The following is an 18,468-nucleotide window of genomic DNA, read 5'->3' as shown; positions in this document are numbered from 1 at the left end:
CGCGGCCGGGGCGCAGGAAGAGGCGGCGCCTGAGGGCGGGGCCGGGCCGGGCGCCACCGCCTCCCGCCGGGCCAGCGCCGCCGCTCCGCTCGGAGCGGTGCTGTGGTGAGCCTGCGGTGCGGGGCTTGGGCTGGCCAGGCCCCCCTTGAAACAGCGCGTACCCAGCTTTGTGCTCCCGAATAACCCCAGCGCGGCTTCTTCTTAGCGAGGTTTTTAAGGGAGCTGTTTGTAGGAAATGTGTGACTAATTTACCAAAGTGGTCTCCATTGTGTCAATTCGGTCAGTTTAGGAGTGAACCTATTTTTGCTTTGCCTTTCAAGTCAGAGAACGGCTGGCACTCTGTTAGCTTCTGATAATAAAACATGTCGTGTTATTCCCAAACTGGACTTAATAAATCAGAATCTCAGAAAACACGCGCTCCCCTGACTCCCACGTACTTGTCTTACCTGACCTGGATATTTTCAAAAATTATACAGAGTGCTGCCGGCTACCATGGCCTTTAGCCAGCTGACTGTCAAGGTCTGCTTCCTCATTGTGGATTTTTTTTTTCTTTCTTACAGAGCATATCGAGGAAATGGAGCTTAACTGGCTGCAGTGCCTTGAACCACTTGAGAAACTAAGCTACTAAATTAGAGTAACAGTGTAATGGAACAGACATAAGGGTGCCAAAAGTATTTTTAAACGAGTACCTTGTTTCCAAAAGTGACTATGAGCAGGTACCAAGGAAACAAGTGAGAATTCCACAAACGTCCAACCACAAAGATGATCAGAGGAATGGAACAGCTATCCTATGAAGACAGACTGAGAAAGTTGGGGTTGTTCAACCTGGAGAAGACTCCAGGGAGACCTTATAGCACCTTTCAGTACCTAAACAGGACTTACAAAGAAAGGGGAGAGCAATTTTTTACATGTACAGATGGTGATAGGACAAGGGGGGAACAGTTTTGAACTAAGGGAGGAGAGATTTAGATAGATGTTAGGAAGAAATTCTTTACTCATAGGGTAGGGAGGTGTTGGAACAAGTTGCTAAGAGAAGCTGTGGATGCTTGATCTCTGGAAGTGTTCAGGTTGGATGGGGCTCTGAGCAACCTGGTCTAAGTGAAAGGTGTCCCTGCTCATGAAAGAGGGGTTGAAACTGGATCATCCTTAAGGTCCCTTCCAACCCAAGCCTTTCTATGATTCTGTGAATATTTTCCCAAATATTTTTCCAGCTTCCAACCAGATGACATCTTCCACTGAATGGCTTGGGATTTTTTTTGCCTCACCCCCCCAAGTTTTTGTACCCATCCTCAGTAGATTGCTGTACCATTAATTTCTCCATCCTCTGTGAACCCACATCAATCCCAGCCTTTGACAAGGTGTACTGCAGGTCTACTGCCATTTTTACGAAGCACCCTCTTGGCATGTGTTGAAGTCAAGGCCTGTGAGCTCCAATTGTGGCCACCCTTGCTCTTGTATGAGAAGAGAGAGTGAACTGTCAGTGCCAGCACATTGTCTGTCCTGCTCCTGACTGTCTTCCACACGAGCCTTTAAACAGGCTGTTTGGAGTGGAGGCTTCTCAGGTTTCTCAGACCACTGTTACCTGCTGAAGCACCTTGTTGGCCTTTGGGAGGAAGGTAATACTGAACGATCACAGTGTTTCTTGACTGGATGCTGCAGGTCTGCCTGTGGTGAGCTGCCTCACAAAAGTCTTTGTATTGTTTCCTCGTCTATCTGCCAGGGATGATTTTAATAGATTTTTCTCATAAGTAACAAGATCATTTAAAACCACTGCTTTTATATAGTACTTGTTGTCTGTCTACACCTTACTTCATTTTAGAGCACATCAGATATAAAGCCCTGCCAGTGGCACATGTTTCCTTTTAATAAGTACTTTCCATAAAATTTGTCATTTAACAATCTTAACTTTTTGATCAAGTAAGAAACCTGTTTTATGGGCTTGTTAATTTAAGACTACCTAGGATGAAATTGAAGACACCATCCAATAACCTTTGTAAATGTTTGCTTTATATGCTTCTCAGGAAGCTTCACAAGCCAATTATTTCAGCTTCCATAATGAGCTGGTTTTGACATCTTGCTGTTCAACACACATCTAGTTAAGAGTTGTCATTAACTCTGTTGTCTTTGTTCTGTACAGTTCCAAGCACTTTGACAGAGTTCAAATCAATACTAAGTAACAATGGATGTTTTTGAGCCTTAATTCCAGGTTTAGCTATCATGGATGGAACTGCCAACAGATCAGAAGAATGCAAGAGCTTTTTCTTTCCCATTGGTTTCAGAAGGCTTAGTGTCTGTGCTAACCAGACTTGCTTTTAGCATTTAGTCCAGAAACCTCTATGTCCTGCTTTAAAATGTTATTTTATGATGGTGGGAAAGGGCACAATTATTAAATGCCTGAAATAAACAGCTAACATCATTTGTACTTGAGATTTAATGCAGTAGAATACATCCAGTGGAATGGTGGAAAGTGTTCTTCAAGCACTGAAGTACAAAAAGAATCTAATTTCAAATAAAAACAAAACTAATGCTGGTGGATTAGAACCATAAATTATTCATGTTAAAAATACCAGCATTCTCAGAATCAATCAGTCTGTGGCCATAAGCACACCTCCACTTTATGTCACCTATCCTGGTACCCTTACTCCTGCTCTGAGACTTGTGTGGGACATGTGTGTGACACAACAGTCATCTACCAGAGAGGCACAATAGTAGCAAAGGACTTTATGCCATCAAGAGACCTTTGCTTCCATCTGGAGTAGAAGATGCCTTCAGAGGTTGCCAGCAGTTGGAGCCAGGGTACACATGATCAGTGCCAGGCCTGGGCCTGCTGTACTCCTGTTACTTCTGTACTTGCTGAATACCCAGGAGGAAATGTGATCTGCAGAGTAGTACAGCTCTTAGTCACAATCCCACTGCGGCATGTCTGCCCGAGCTTCAGGTAAACTGCTGTTCCAAGGAGACACACATGTATTTAGTATTGTCAGGTCATGTTCTCATGTTTTTCTTAGGAGTCATTACAGCTAAAACTTCCTTTAAATTAAAAACTGAAACTCTAAAGTAAAGCAGTGGCTCCTGAACACCTCACAAGGGGTCTGTATGTTTTCTGTCCCTTTATCTGCATGTGTAAGAAGGCAGTGTTTCCCCTCCATCCTTGATCAAGAAGGAAAAATCTGTTAGAAGCACAGCTGTGTGTGCTGTCCACCAACAGCACTGGCAGCATTTCTGTGGTGGGCAGGGAGGATCTTTGGGGATTTTGGCTCACCTGGCTTCTCTATTTTCCAGTTTCCAGTCCCAGGAGTATAGGATTTGTCCCCAGAGGTAAGATCAGTGCACAAATCCCAGAGCATGTTTTGTATCATACATAAATAAAGCTAAAAAATAACTTTTCATTTCCTTTTATTATTAGGAGACACATGCATTGTACTGTTTTACAGGTTTCCCCCTACTGCTAAAGGTGCTGTATTTTTCTTCTAAAAAATTCAACCACAACATGTTAGAATTGCTGACAGAGGAAAAAGGCTGCATTTGCTGTGTTATCAAGAGCATGTTTCCAGTATCTGTGGCCCTTCTCATCAAGTTCTAGTTCGGAAACCTGGCAAAGAAGCTGAACCTGAGAAAATACAGGGGGAAAGGTTATTAAGACAAGTTACAAACCAGAAGCGAAGATGAGCTAAATCCACTGCAGTGTTCTGAATTTCTGTTGGTGCTCTGTAGTAATCTGTAATTGCAGACACATTGTGATTTACCTTTTATAGTCCTTTTATTGGTGCTTATTGGTTTGTTTCAGAATCTTGTGTGATTTTTAAAAGGAGACTAAAAATTGCCTCAATCTTATTACAAATGCTTGGCTCAGAAATACTGTAAATGTTAAATGGACGTTCCACCAAATATTCACAAAGGAAAGAGTATGTTTTATAAAAGAGAAATCATCTTGAGGAACCTATTTGAAAAGGGTAATTCTGGGGACAGGGAGTCTGCAAAAGAACTGCAAAAGAAATTTCACTGGTGGACATAAAGAACCATATAAACTTTCCTGCTCTTACCAAAAGCCTATTAGCTTTTAACACCACCTACTACTGTTCAGAAAACCTACCCACCAACTGCTCTGATAAACATTGCCTGTTTTTCATCAGAAGTGTTTGGGTCCTGCACCACAGTTGACAGAAACAAGTCTGAGGGTTGGTGTGAATTCAGCCAGGGTTCACACTGGTGTCTTTGTCAGTGGTTTCCAACTGTTGAGGTGTATCTCTCTTGAATTCACTAAAGGAATGTGGAGCCCATGGAATATGTTGCCCTTGATCTGTGCTCATTCCATGGACACTCTGGGACAACTCAGATGTACTTCTGCTTTGGCCTTCTACTGCAATGCACATTTACTTGTTCCAGTCAGAATCTTTTGCTCACCTTTTATGCCAGCGTAATGCTGCTTAAGCTCACTAGTGCTTTGGAAGCGCACTGGTGCAGCAGGTGCAACGAAGAGATGGCAGTAGCCAGAAAACAAGTGTGAGAAGAGGCAAGCAGAGGAGGAGATGAGGTGTATCCAGTGAAATATCTGTTTCCTTAAGTAGAACTTGACTAATAAAAAAAAAGGAGACGTTTAGAATGGCAGGCCAATGTTAGCAGAAAGCTCACAAAGTTCTTGAGCCTTTACTGCGAAGCAGGAAAAGGACAAACTCAACTAGATTTGTTCTCCATATTTTGGAATCCATTCATCCACCATCATTTGTTGACATGAACAGGTATTTCTGGCCTAAATATCTGTAAACATGATATACTATCCAGGGCACAGCCAGTGCATATTGCATGAAAGGGTGAACCGTGACGTCTCTGCTGGTCTTCATACTTGCAAACCTCAGCTCTGCTCATCTTGCATGTTAACTGTTTCTACTTTGTTTCAAAACCTTTGACTACAAGCAAAATGAACAGACTTGTAAAATTCTATTACCATCATCCACGTAAGCATGAATTTAGCCTCACAAAGAATAAATAGACAAGCAAGGAAAAAACCCTCCAAGCATATGTAACTACAGAAGAGGGATTGAGCTATTAAATGGTGCAGAAACAGCAATTCATTAGCAGGAATAACTCATCTGATTTGTCTGTACTATAAAGTATAATGATAAACGATCAGAAGACACTATCTTTTCTAATAAACAGAGATGCAGCCACAATGATTAAACAGTATTTCATGTAGCAATATTCAGCTGAGGAGGAGAAAGGAGGCAGACAGAATTCCTCATACCAGCTGTGCAGTATCTGCATTTGTGGAATATTCAGAGGTTTGGGATTCTATGTTCCTCATATCAAGTATTCTGAACTTTGTGCTGATTAGCTGGAATAACCATAATGACGGGAACAACTGTAATTACTAAAGCATTTATATTACATGAAGTAGATAATATTTTATATATACACACACAAAGGATGTATATTACACAGTAGTTGTGCAAGCTGTCGATCTGGTTATAAGTTCCCTTGATTCCAGCTGCTTGAGTTTAGATCTCTAGTAAGGCAACAGCTTCAAGAAACTTCTGAAAACCACAGAGATTTGGGGTTCTAAATAGGAAAGATTTCTTGTAAACAGAGCAAAGGGGCTTGGGAGCTCTCCTCCAAAGGAGGAGAGATAGAGACTCCTGGGCTTCATTTTCTCCCTATTTCCTATATTTGACTAGAGGATAAAAGTATCTTTCCTTGACATGTGACATTCACTTCTACTTGTGAATTCTTCTCCAGGGTAAGAAATGGGCCCCTAATATGAAAAAAACATCTGAAACTTCATTCAAAATCTCCCATCTCTCACCTACTGTAGTTCGGAGGCAAGAGGCCAAAATAAGAGGCAGAGAAGACGGAGGAAAAGGAGAGATGGGCAGCGGGCATCAGCTCCACACCTTCTAAAACTTTCCACCCTAGAGATGTACACATACACCTGATTTTATTGTTCCCTCCCCCCCACCCAGCTTCCTAAACCAATGGCTGACCTGCTGCAGAGCCTAGAGGGGTGTGCAGAGAATAGGTATTTCTGGGTACATGTATATAATTGATTACAGCACTATACAAAGCACTAAGCATCATCTTTGAGAGCTGTAAAAGGGGACCTTCACAGTGGATACCAAATGCATTCTCAGGTGAGCTCAGTCCCTCCCTGTCCCAGGGACTTCTGCCAAGTCCCATGATGGTTTTCTCTCTGTCACTCTTCTACTAATATATGAGAAGCTAACAGAGGAGGATCTAGTAGACAGCACTTTTGAGAGCAAATGATACCAAGCTCTCTAACCTCAGCACATCCAAACTATCAATACTTTTGAGTGGATTACTGAAACTTAGCAGGCTACAGGTGCACTTTGGAGCTTCCCTTCCTAATTTTTTTGCCTATAAAGAGGAGGGACAAAAGTTCCTGTTTAGTAAATTAGCAGGTACTTTTACAAATTCATTTCTTATTCATGTGTAATTACTTGTGTGTGTCTAGAATGACTACCTTTTCTTGCAAGAATGACTCTTTTTAGGACTCATCTATATTCTTTTCAGATGTCTTGCCTCTACTGAGTCTTAATTATCGGCTTGGATTCTTACACTACCCAGGGGACTGTTAACTACCTTTAATTGCTGACAGTGGCTCACCTTGAAGGCAAGAGTGAAACAGGCTCTAACTACCAAGTTGGTGCCGACAATCTAGAATAGGTATTCCCAGGCTAGTGCTGCCATTAGACAACTCCCTCTCTATGCCACAGTAAAACAGAGCACACAGGTTCAGAAACACTGACTTGGAGCACTGCCTAGATGCCATGGTGCTTGTAAGTTAAAAACCTGAGATCTTGTGTGTGTGAGGTTTACTTCAGCAGCTCGTTTTTTTACAGCAACTCATGGAAACAGAAAATGACAGGAAGAAAATAACGGGAGAACTTACACGGATCTTCAGAAAACAAGGACGTGCCCTCTGACATCTGCCCTAAACAGCAGGTTGGTATCAGTTCAAAATAGGTTTGGTCTATGATACCGTCTCCACTCCTCAGAAATTATTTGGGTGCACGTCTCCCACTGGAGGGTGGGAGGATACTGGAAGTATTGGTAAACAGCTGCCTGTTCTTCCCCGAAAACCCCAACTCTGGGCGTTCGCACACCAAGCTGATGGCAGCAGCGAAAACACTTCAGAGGGGCTGAGACGCGGAGGTCCCCAGCCAGGCCGCCGCTCCCTCCAGCGAGCAGAACGTCAGGGCCTCACCGAGCAGCGACTGCACCAGCGAGTCTGGGCGCTCAGAAGTGATGACTCAGTCTCCCCTAAATTAGGGGATTGCCAGTGACGTCTGCTAAAAAAACAAGAGGCAGAAAGCGCACGTTGTTTTGCTTCGCCAGAGCAGGGGTAGGTCTCTCCAGCCCCGCCTTCCCTACTCCTCGATCCCGGCAGAGCCGGACGCCTGTGGGCTCCGGGACATGGCAGCGACTCTATGACGAGGCAACGCTGACCGACAGACGGGTTCCTCCTCACGACCCCCGGGTCACTCTGGCGGGGAGAGCGCGGGCGGCACACGGCTGTAGCCGGGCGCCCCTTCTCCTCCTCCTCCTCCCCGGCAGTGAGCCCTCTCCGCCAGCAGCCATGCGGGGCGCGGGCGCTCCGGCACCAGCCTCCTCTACAACGCAGCTCTCGGCGGCGTCCCCCGGTGACCCTTCCCTCACCACTGTGCGGAACAAGGGGGCCGCAACAAGCTCGCTCGGCCACCCTCCCTCCTTCCCTTTTCCTCCCCTCCCGCCTTCCAGCCAGCTCTACCACACGCATGCGCAACCGCCCAGGGACCACTGGGAAACGTAGGCGCGCTGCGTCCGTAACGGCTCCATTTTCTCCCCGTCGCCGGAGGAGTTGCACATGCGCAGGCCCGCCCCCTCCCTTCGGGCGTTACCGCCCCCTCTGCCGCGGCGCGCGGTATCCCGGGCAGCGGTATCACAGCGGTGATTGGCCGAGGGAGCCGCGGGGCGGGACGCGAGGGGCACGGTGATTGGCTGGGGCGGCTGTCAGGCGCCGCGGGGTGATGGATGCGGGTGCCCGCTGAGGAGGGAGGGACGGAACGCTCCCCGTTTCCCCTCGGCGTCCGGCGCCGCGCCGGGTACAGCCCTGCCCGTAGCGCGGGGTGGTGTCGCATGGTTCTCAGTGTTCCCCTCTCCTAGGAAAGCCCTCGGAGGCGCTCCATCCCGAGGCGAGCTGGCAGGAGGCGAGACTCCTCCAAAGTCCCGGTGCCCTACCGCAAAAACATCCACTTGCCCCTGCGATTCCCCTAGCCTCCCCGCGGGCCGCGCGCCTCGCAGCCTCCGCACAACTTCACCGGAGCCTCCGCCTTCCCCGGGGCTTCCTTCTCCCCACGCCCACGCCGGCCCTGAGCCGCCCGCCCCCTGGCTTGGCCCGCATCCCCGCCGCCTTCCCTCCCTCCCCAAACGTGAGTAAGGGAGGCGGGACGATGGATATGCGGAGGTTCCGGGCGGGGGAAGGGATTGAGTGTGTGCGGTGAGTGTGTGAGAGTGTGTGTGTGTGTGTGTGTGTGTGTGTGTGTGTACACAGCGCTGGGAGGGAGCGCATGCGCCCTGCCTGGCGGGGCCGAATGTTTCCCAAGTGTTTGAAACTGGTATTTGGGTTTTCCACGTTGGATCTAGCGCGGCGTATGGGAGCGAGGAGGCTGCGTTGATATCGCCGGGGAGCGGCGGCGGCGGCGGCGGTGAGAAGGAGAGCGGGGAAGGGGGGAGCGGAGGAGAAGCGGAGCAGACCGGCGCTGGCGCAGGCAGAGGGGCTGCCGCTGCCTCTGACAGACACTTTGCAGAGCACATTTTGTTTCCAGATTGTTTCGGAGGAGCTGGTTTAAGCCCCCCTCCTTTCTCCTCCTCCTCCTCCTCCTCCCCCCTTCCCCTCCCCACACACACACACACACAAATCCCTCTGATTGTTCTTACCACCTCCTTCGTGAATTACCCACAACGACAGCCATTCAATCAGCTGCTGCTGGCTGTAGGGGACTAGCGGAGGGTGTGTGTGTGTCTCTCTCTCCCTCTTTTTCATACAAGAGGAGTCAGATGTAGCTTCCCTCCGTTTTTTGGGGGGAGCTACCGAGAGAGGTGGGCAGGGAGTGAGACCTTCATCGGGGTTACCGTCTTTGAAGGGAGCAGCACTTGCTCTCACACAGAGGTGTGGGGAAGGATTTTTTTCCTTTGCCGGATGAAAATGTTGAGTCCTGCAAACGGAGACCAGCTTCACCTAGTGAACTATGTGGAGGATTATCTGGACTCCATCGAGTCTATGCCCTTCGATCTGCAGAGAAATGTCTCCTTGATGAGGGAAATTGACGCCAAATATCAAGGTAAGTGCTTTCTATATATGTGTGTGTCCGTGTGTGTGGTTTGGGGCTTAGGGGGGAAGGGTGTCTTTCCCTTTCTTTTCTTTAGAGCTGAGCCTCGGCTCCGTTTGCCCCTCTGCACCCCACAGGGATGGTAGTTTTATTTTTGGGAGGTAAAAGGAGGAAGAAAGCCGGGAGGAAAGATCCGAGGAGAGAGAGGGACTGATCTGCAGCGTTAGCTCTTGTCATGGGGCGGAACAAAAGGTCTCCGGCTTTTCTTATTAAGCAAGGACTCTGCTTTTCTGTGTAAATTGCTGGCCAAGAAGGCGGGGGCAGGGAAGTGGGGTGTGCGGTGCACAAAGGGGGGCCGTCCCTGGCTGTGGGGCTGAGGTGGAAGGGTTTGGGGGTACGGAAGAAAGTGCTGGGTGGATAGAGGGGGAGAGATTACAGCACAACATTTAGGAATGTACAGTATTCATTATGGCTGTAGTAGGGGAGAGAGGCAGCTAGTGAGGGAGGGAGGGAAGGAGGGAGGGAGAAGAGGAGAGGGGGGTTAGGCGAGAGTGGGGGGCAGGGTGTGCTTTCTTCACTCCCTCCTCGGTGGGTTTCCTTTCACCCGGTGAAACAGCCCCGCTCCGCGGGGCGGGGGGGGCCGAGGGGGCAGGACCGGCGTGTGCGCTGTGAGGGGGGGGGACCACACGGTCGCGTTTACGGCTGGGCTGAAGCGCCCCCTCCCCTCCCCGCGCTCGGGGCACGCCGTCCCCGTCCCCACGGGCGGAGGGAAGGAAGGGGAGGCCGGTTTGCGGGACTCGGGGCAGCTTTGTCACTTGGTCGCTGGCGTCCGCTCGGGAAGGGAGGGGGAGGGGGGGCGCTTTATTCTGTGCCGCAGGTAGCGGTGACAGCCGGGGTGCCCGGAGGGGGGGGACCCCCTCTTCCTGTCCGCGCCCCCGTGCATGTGGCTTTAGGGGCGGTGGGCAGCGAGCTCTGACTGCCGTTCCCTGAGCTGCTCCTCGGGCAGCCCGCCATGAGAGCCCGGCAGCTCCCGGGGGAAGGGTCCAGGGGAAACTTCCTCGGGAGCCCGCGGGGGGCTGGTCGGGGTGGGAGGGGAGAAAAGGACACGGCGAACACCGCGCCCCGACAAACCACATTCAGCGGGCACCTCCGCGCTGTGCGGGGAAGGGGCGTCCGTGCTCCTTTTATAGACACCGCTCGTTAGCATATCGCTGTTCGCCACGCCCATCGGGGGCGCTGATAGGGCGGGGGCGTCCCCACGGGCCGGCCGCGCCCCGCCTCCCCATGCGGATTGGCTCCCGGGCCGGGCCGTCCCGTCTCGCGCCCCCGCCCCCTCGTGACGTTTCGAGAAGCAACTTTTCCGTGGGGTTGATTTGAATATCTCGGTCGGCCCCGGCCGGCGCGCTCTGATTGGCCGGAGCCGCAGCAGGGGGCGGGGCAACCTTGGCCGTCCGGAGGGTGACTGACGTGTCGGGGGGGCGGTGCCGCTCCTTCCTCCGCCCCTCGCCCGTGAATGGCCGGAGGGGGCGGGCGCGAGCGCGCTCCCGCCCGCTGTGATTGGTCGCTGTTCCCTGTCAATCACTTGTTTGTTGCTCCAGGCGGGTCCGTTCGGCTCCGCTCGGGACGGCGGGGGCGGGGCCGCTCCGCCCTCCCCCCCGGTCCCACGGCGGGTTCCGCGGGGACGCCCCGGTTTCCTGCCCGAGAACAATGGCGGCTCGTCACCTCCGGGGCGGCCCGAAGCGCCGCAGAGGGGCGGGGAGGGGGCCGGGCTCTCGCCCGTGTCCCGCTCGCCGTCGTTCCGCGGTGTCTCAGCCCCCGTGAGGCTGCGGAGCTGCGCTGAGAGTAGAGCTCTGGCGGCATGGTTTCCCCCCGGCCGAGCGGCGTTTGTGATGCCGGGAGCGTGCGTTCGCAAGTCGCCCAGAATGCAGCTTTCCGCTCCCGCTGTTGCAGCAGGGCGCGGGAGCGCGGTTTCCTGGAATTCCCGTGAACCCGGGCTCCCGAGGCGGACAGCCCCAGCCAGCCCCCCCGGGCCGCAGCACCGCCGCCCCGATGCTTCTCTCGGCCGCTGCACCGAGCGAGCAGCGCCCTCCCGACGCCCGTGCTGAGCATCCTTGGCTTTGCGGCAGCTCCCGCTCCGTGTCTCACATACCAAACGCGCGCGTGCCGGGCTCTGCAGGATCCCAGCCTGCAGCCAGGGCTTCTCCCGCAGAACAGCGCCGGGCCGGGAGCTGCTGCCGGGCGGGAATGGCAGCGTGCAGTGCTAGAACCGAAGTTTTCCTAACGCCGAACTTCAGTCAGTAATTGTTTCGTGCTATTGAGACAGACTGTTCTTCATGGAAGATGCCCACCCACCGGATTCAGATGGGTTAAACTGATGACATCACTCAAGTGCCAAAGCTTAAAGCATAAAACTTTTGCTTTTCAGCCGCTGAAAGTAATTAACACAGCTTTTTCAGCCTTTCTGAATGTGGAATCTGCTGTATGTTTGAAGGGTCTTTTGGTGGCATTTTGGGTTTGGCTTTCTTTTTGGCATTTTTTTGTTGTTGTTTTGTTTTGGCATTTTTTTATAGGTAGAAAGAAACCACAACAGTTGCTTAAGATGGTTAATGACATATCAGAATACTGATTTGGTCACATAGGTTATATTGCAGTACCAGCTGAGAGGTCATGCTTAACCAGCGTGTGAAGGACAAGCTGCAGCTCTAAAATCTAAAGTAAAGCTTGCATAATATTTCCATGTCTTCACTGGAAATGATATGTGTTTAAAAACTCTGCCCAGGCAAGACAAAACCTAAACCACAGGGTAACTCTTGGTTTGCATATGTGTCACATTCTCCTATTAATAAATAAATAAGTAAATAAATAAATGTAACTTTTAAAAAGTTTTGGTAATGCCAGTTGCACATATGAGAGATCCTGGTTTCTGTTAGATGAATTGAGGTCAGATTTTATATCTCAGCATATTTTGCTTCTCTAAGACAGAATGTTCTAACCTGTGAGAAAGGGAAAATGCAGAGAAGAAAGGAGATGCAGGAAAAACATTCTGTGTGTTTTTGAGGAGTTAATATGGAATGCTGAGTGTCTTGTATGCTTTAGTTGATTTGTGTATCATGATGAAACTCAAAAACATCTATCATAAAATAGGTTTCCAGAGCCATTCTTGAAACTCTAGACTTTGTGCATTGTTGTTTCTTATAAACTGTTAGAACAATCCTTGAGGTGCAGTTCAGGATCTAATATATTTTCAGTGCCAGCATTTTAAAGTAGAAGCTCTAGCTGCTCCCATTGGCGCCTATTATCTTTAATGTTGTCTTTCAACTTTATCTCCTGTTCTGCAGTAAATATTTAATGAAGGTAATACTTTTGTGTTTTAAAAAGTAGCAACATGTATTTTACCAAAAGTATAGGTAGGAAATAATCTAAACATCCTGGATATTGTAATCCTAGTTCTGCAATCCAGAGATTTACATGGCCTCATATTTTCAGCAGAAAAGCTCGGTATTGGATGAAATAGCTTTGGGTCCAGACCATGTATTTGGTGCTTCTGCATCTCTTGTCAAGTAACCCAGCAACGTGCTTCTACACTGGTTTGTGCTTTCTTTCTGTCCCATTGTCTTTCTCCCAGTCTGTCATTCACTAAAAATGTTAATGTTGTTACACAGAAAATGATAATTAATTTCCCTTCTAATTTTGCTGTTAATTTTGGAACTTTTGATAGTATGTGTATTTGTTTAGTTAGTTCTTTTTAATTACTGAAAAGCTTAAAGGGAAGGATTATCAACATATGTAAAAATATATTTAGTAATTTTTTTCTTCTAAATCAGCATTTGCATTCCATTCCTGTGGGACCAACTAGAACAGAAGTAATCCAGTGGAGTCATGAGCTGCTTGTCAGATACAAGCTTCAGGGAATCTGTCTTTGATCAGCGTTGCGTGTTACAAGAAGTTTTTGCTGTGTGGAAGGAAAAATGGGAGGTTTTGTTTTGCCATTCTCCCTGTCAAAAATATTTATAGTTTTTATTTCTTTGCAGAGATTCTGAAGGACCTGGATGATTACTATGAAAAATTTAAACGAGAGACAGATGCTGTGCAGAAGAGAAGAATGTTGCACTGCATACAGAGAGCCTTGATTCGAAGTCAGGAACTGGGGGACGAGAAGATCCAAATCGTCAGTCAGATGGTGGAGCTCGTTGAGAACAGAACAAGGCAAGTGGACAGCCATGTGGAACTGTTTGAGACTTGTCAAGAGACTAATGACACCACTGGAAACAGCGGGAAAGCCAGCCAGGATAAGTCGAAGAATGAGACAATCGCACAGGCTGAAAAGCCCAACAACAAGAGGTCGAGGAGGCAAAGGAATAATGAGAATCGAGAAAATGCCTCAAATAATCATGATCATGATGACATCACATCAGGAACACCAAAGGAGAAGAAAGCAAAAACATCCAAGAAGAAGAAACGATCCAAGGCTAAAGCGGAGCGGGAAGCTTCTCCGCCTGACCTTCCTATTGACCCTAATGAGCCAACATACTGCTTGTGCAACCAAGTCTCCTACGGAGAAATGATAGGATGTGATAATGATGAGTGCCCCATTGAATGGTTTCACTTTTCTTGTGTGGGACTCAACCATAAACCAAAGGGCAAATGGTACTGCCCCAAATGTAGAGGAGAAAACGAGAAAACTATGGACAAGGCATTGGAGAAATCTAAAAAAGAAAGGGCATACAATAGGTAGTTTGTAGACTTTTCGTAGTGAAGGAAAAACCCACCAAACCAGTGTATTTATTGTCAGTGTCGCCTTTGTTGAGGTGAAAGGGTTGTAAAATGTATATTTTTAAAGGAGGTTTAAAACTGAACCATTCCTGTTACAGGGATGGCAATAAGCAATTTTGGTTTTCATTTGGTAAGCTGTAACAAGAATGTGGTCTGTGGACCAATGTATTCCAAAAGTAAAATTATAAGAATATTCGGGTGTTACTTAAAAGATAAATTAATAATCTTCTTTATTTTCTTTTTTTTCCTTTTTTTTTCTTTTTTTTTTTTTAGTGCTAGTAGCACTCTACCCATTAAAATTTTGACAAATATCTCTGAAATGTAATTTTATTTTCTTTAATGAAAAATGTTATTTACCTTTTGAGCAAAATGGTTAAATAGTTTAACCACCTGGCTGTATCTGAATAAAGCTGCAATACATTGCAAATGTAACTTCTTTTGGTGATATGCAAGAGCAAACAAAAGGAGAGTAAAATTTGGTTCCTGCTACAAAGTGTCAGTGTAACAGCTCAATAGCAAATGTTTAAATAGGCTTAGAGGATTATTTTTTAAAACAAAAAGTTAATGGTTAAATTTTAAACAACAAATATTTTATATGCTGGCCAGGTACCACAAAGGCCATTTTAAAATGATTGAATATGTTTTATATTTAACCGGGAAGTGGTTTAGCAATGAGACATAACATAAATGAAGCTTTATACTGTCACAGATAGTGGTGTAGCAATCCTTAATTTGTTTAAGTTGTATAAATGTACATTTTAAGTGGAGTTGCACTTACTGTATTATACTTGGAAATGCAGCCAAATGCCATTGTGTAATCAATGTGCATTTCCTGCTGTATGTATGAAAATTGTACAGATGTGATATTAAGAAATAAATGAAAAGACTTTGACAGTTTGCTTCTTTAGCAATCTTGTTTAATGGTCATTCATATAGCTCAAAAAAATTAGAAGAAATTTGTCTTTAACCTCAGCAGCTCTAGCAAGCTGCTGCTGGGATGCCCGAAACTGTTGCAGTGGTAACCAAATTACAGTTCTGATAATGAATCTTCATAGAGCGTGTGGCCAGCAAGGTCAGAGGAGAGCCAAAATAGCATTTAACTTTCCATTCAAATTCTCTCATTTTGTGCTTGCAGTTGCTTCCAGACCCATACATTTATCAGAAAATCAATAGTACAGAGCTGGTCTTGTTCAATTCTTTTCATGCTTTTTCACTATGGATATAAATGACTCCATGTTTGTTATCAGGATCTTTTGGGTTTCTGCATTTTCAAAGTATTACTGCAGCTGTTCCAGGGCAGGCCTTTTTATTCTTCATGGTCACCCCATACAAAAACACTTGCTGTGACCCAGGTGCTATGCCAGATATCCAGTCCTCTGTCCCTTGGATGGATAGTGAAGCTTGGTCAGGCTGTTTCTTTCACCAGCGTGGCTGGAGGGGCCGCCATTCTGGCTGAGCAGATTTCACCTCCCCGTCACCCTGCTGGCCTTCATCCAGGTGAGAAGGGAACAGGACCAGCAGTAGGAAGGCCATGGAAGTGCAGGTTGTTAAATCCAGTGGGTCAGGCAACAATCTTGCATAAAAACATGGGAGCCTGGGGTTGGTACTTTTTAGAACACAGCCTTCTCTCTGTATATTGGTGTTGTTTTGTTTCCTGAACAGTGAAATCATACCACTGAAATGATGCTTTACCCCCCATATATTCCAGAAGATCCTTCCGTTGGAAGTAGGGGTTTGGATCTAGCCAAACATGAGACAGCTGAAGGGGCTCAGTGTTTTCTAAAGAGGTACTGACAGGCGCTAAAATGCGCTGCATCATCTTGCATGGATATTCCCTGCCAGACAGACATGCTCACAGTGGCAAGTAGAAGTCCTGTTTTACTTCTAAATAGGTGCACTAATAAGCGTGCACATCTGCATTTGTGTTTCCAGTCCCTACAGACTGTCATGTTACACTGTGCCCGGTTTTCTACTCTCTTACCCTTCCTTCTTTTCTCTAAAGCCTTCTGGTTTTCCATTCTCCCTACACACTTACTGGTCTTTCCCACTCCTCCCTCCCTCCACCTGCTGTTGTTGTGGCTAATGCTGATGTTTCTGGTCTTTTCTGCTTCAGCTGTTCTGTCATCCTCCCACCAGCCTGTGCTGAGAACATCAATACAAAGCAGCAGGACTGTACTAGCAAAACCCCAGTGAAACTTTGTATAGGAACTAGTGCAGACATGGTTTCAAACCAAGCCTTTTCCACAAAATGTCTGCATTGATTCTGCAGGATATTTTGAATGTGAAAAGCCAGAAGGAAACAACAAAAGTGCAAAAGAGGATGGTAAGAATGTTCAGCTAAAGATGGATCATACCTATACTGCCATTAAATATTTCCAGCTACCACAGGCTGGCTCCCATATGTGGTCTCCCGTATTTCAGTCTGTTGCTGAAGACAGCTGCTGATCTCTAAAGCAGCTTGGAGTTACGGCCATTTCCACATTTTTTTCTCAGGCTTGTGTTACCTCCCCAACTCACCCTGTTACAGGCTGCAACAGTGTTCTGCTCCTTGGCCCTGAGGGCTGAGTGGACTGGCACGGGACAGTTTGACAGGTCTGGTTTCAGTCGATGGGCACGATTAGTTGGATGCAAGGGACTCTGCAGCGGCACTAAGCTCTTTGTCGATGGAAGTGGAGCCATCTCGTGTTATACTGACACACTGCCAAGTGCTGCAGACTGTGCAAACTTTGTCCCGGCTTTGGTACTTTGTCTAAAATGCTGCCTTAGTTATTCAGAGTGAATTTAATGGCCACAAGAAACTTCCATCTTTTGAGCCAATTTTTGTTATTTCTGAGTGACAGATTAGCTGCTTTGCAAGCTTCCTTATAGTGGCCAGAAGAGTGATTTGGGGAGATCATCTGCAGGTTTGAGAAAATACGTGACTCTCTTGGTGATCCTTTCCCACTGGAGCTGCCAACAAAAGGTTTGAGTGAGGCTCTTCTATGAGCTGAGCTAAGGCTTCATCTCCATTTCCCACAGGTTAGTGAGCAGCTCTCAGGTGTTGTAGCAGTAATGCAAAGTATAAAAATCATCAGGCGTTTGCTGAGGAGGAAGTCACAGCAGCAGGAGTCACAAACCTGTTAAACTTCTCACTGAAATCATCGTTCAGGCAGCTGTAACTGCTGCTCCTCTGTGTGGTAGGTGTAGCAGGTATGTCTGTGCTGTGTTGCTGAACCCTTGAGCTGATGATAAAGTCCTTCCAGCTACTGAAAAGCGCCAGTTCAACACTCAAGGGAGCTGACAGCAGACCTTGCCCCTGAGTCGTCCCTGTCCTTGGCAGCAGATTTGTTGTGCAGTGGGGCAGCTGGCAGTGCAGAGCTGGTGCCAGAGGCATGAGCTGGGAAGTAAAAGGCATCAGTCAGGGAGCCCTTTGGGTGCTATGTCAGTTCCAATTGCAAAATGTTCCCAACAAGTTGGAGAGAGAGCGAGAGAACCACTGCAAGCCTGAACCAGCAGAGCAGAGCATCAGTTTCAACAATTGTACCATCTGAAACCATCCCAATTAAGCAGAACTTCTGTCTCCACTGAACAGCAGCAACCTTGGCCATGCATATCATTAGGTTTAAATAGGTTTCTTACTAATTAAGCACAGTTGCTGATAAACTGTATCCTAATTTCTTGGAGTGTGCAGAATAAATACAATCAAATTGAACTGCTCCACTGTTTTAATTTTTCATAGGGTATTTTTAGTTAATCTTTTAAATTGTAATAATAATGAAAGTGATAAAAATACTGTAAACTGTTTCACAGAATATAATTTTAAAATTCTGTAAGAGAAATGCTTCAAATCAATATCTTTGTAGTGAAGTCTGTTGTTTTAGTTAGATTTATCATCATTCTCATGGCCTATTTGTACCTAAAAGTATGTACCTAAAAGCCCCCCACCCTTGTGCAGGAATAGCTCAAAAGAGCTAATAATTTCTGCATATGAAAAGTAGTGCAAGCAAAAGTAGTGTGAGTATCAAAAGAGTAATGTGAGTACTGTAATGTCAAAAAATAATCAAGCTAATAATGATCCATGCAGTTTCCTACCTTCCCAGCTGTTACTGAAATCCCAAATATAAAAAACAGGAGGAATGATACAGTAAGGAAGAGCAGCAAAGCAAATGTAGTATGCATAGGAAGTGCTGTAAACAGTAGTAAGGTTTTCTCCTGAGTTTAGGATTACATTTCCAAGATTACTTTTCCCAGTAGGCATTTATTTTTGTTGGTAGTCAAAAAAATTGAAGGTATCCCTGTCCTGTCTCAGAGCAGAAAAAGCTGCATTAGTGGCCAGGACAGTTGTGTGGGGGCTGGTGGTGCTCCCCAGTTGCAGGCAGGATTTGCAGGTTAA

At 47.1% G+C, this 18,468-nt stretch overlaps 1 protein-coding gene across 1 annotated transcript; it reads left to right on the top strand.

The window, feature by feature from the left end:
- Positions 1–8,519: 8,519 nt before the first annotated feature.
- Positions 8,520–14,890, top strand: ING1 (inhibitor of growth family member 1). The gene is made up of 2 exons (XM_082277669.1): positions 8,520–9,335; positions 13,355–14,890. Exons 1-2 carry the CDS (start codon positions 9,194–9,196, stop codon positions 14,056–14,058), a joined length of 846 nt encoding a protein of 281 aa, XP_082133795.1. The 5' UTR covers positions 8,520–9,193; the 3' UTR covers positions 14,059–14,890.
- Positions 14,891–18,468: the final 3,578 nt, after the last annotated feature.

The sequence above is a fragment of the Coloeus monedula genome (genome assembly GCF_965178545.1).
Source record: "Coloeus monedula genome assembly, chromosome: 3".
Taxonomy (NCBI): domain Eukaryota; kingdom Metazoa; phylum Chordata; class Aves; order Passeriformes; family Corvidae; genus Coloeus; species Coloeus monedula.
Note: the sequence above shows the minus strand (reverse complement) of the source record. Positions and strands in the feature narration are given on the sequence as shown.

Excerpts from the sequence above, each read along its gene's own strand:
- ING1 (XM_082277669.1), top strand. The coding sequence starts at position 9,194 with ATGAAAATGTTGAGTCCTGCAAACGGAGACCAGCTTCACCTAGTGAAC. Across the intron at positions 9,336-13,354 it reads AATTGACGCCAAATATCAAG|AGATTCTGAAGGACCTGGAT; the intron begins GTAAGTGCTTTC and ends ATTTCTTTGCAG.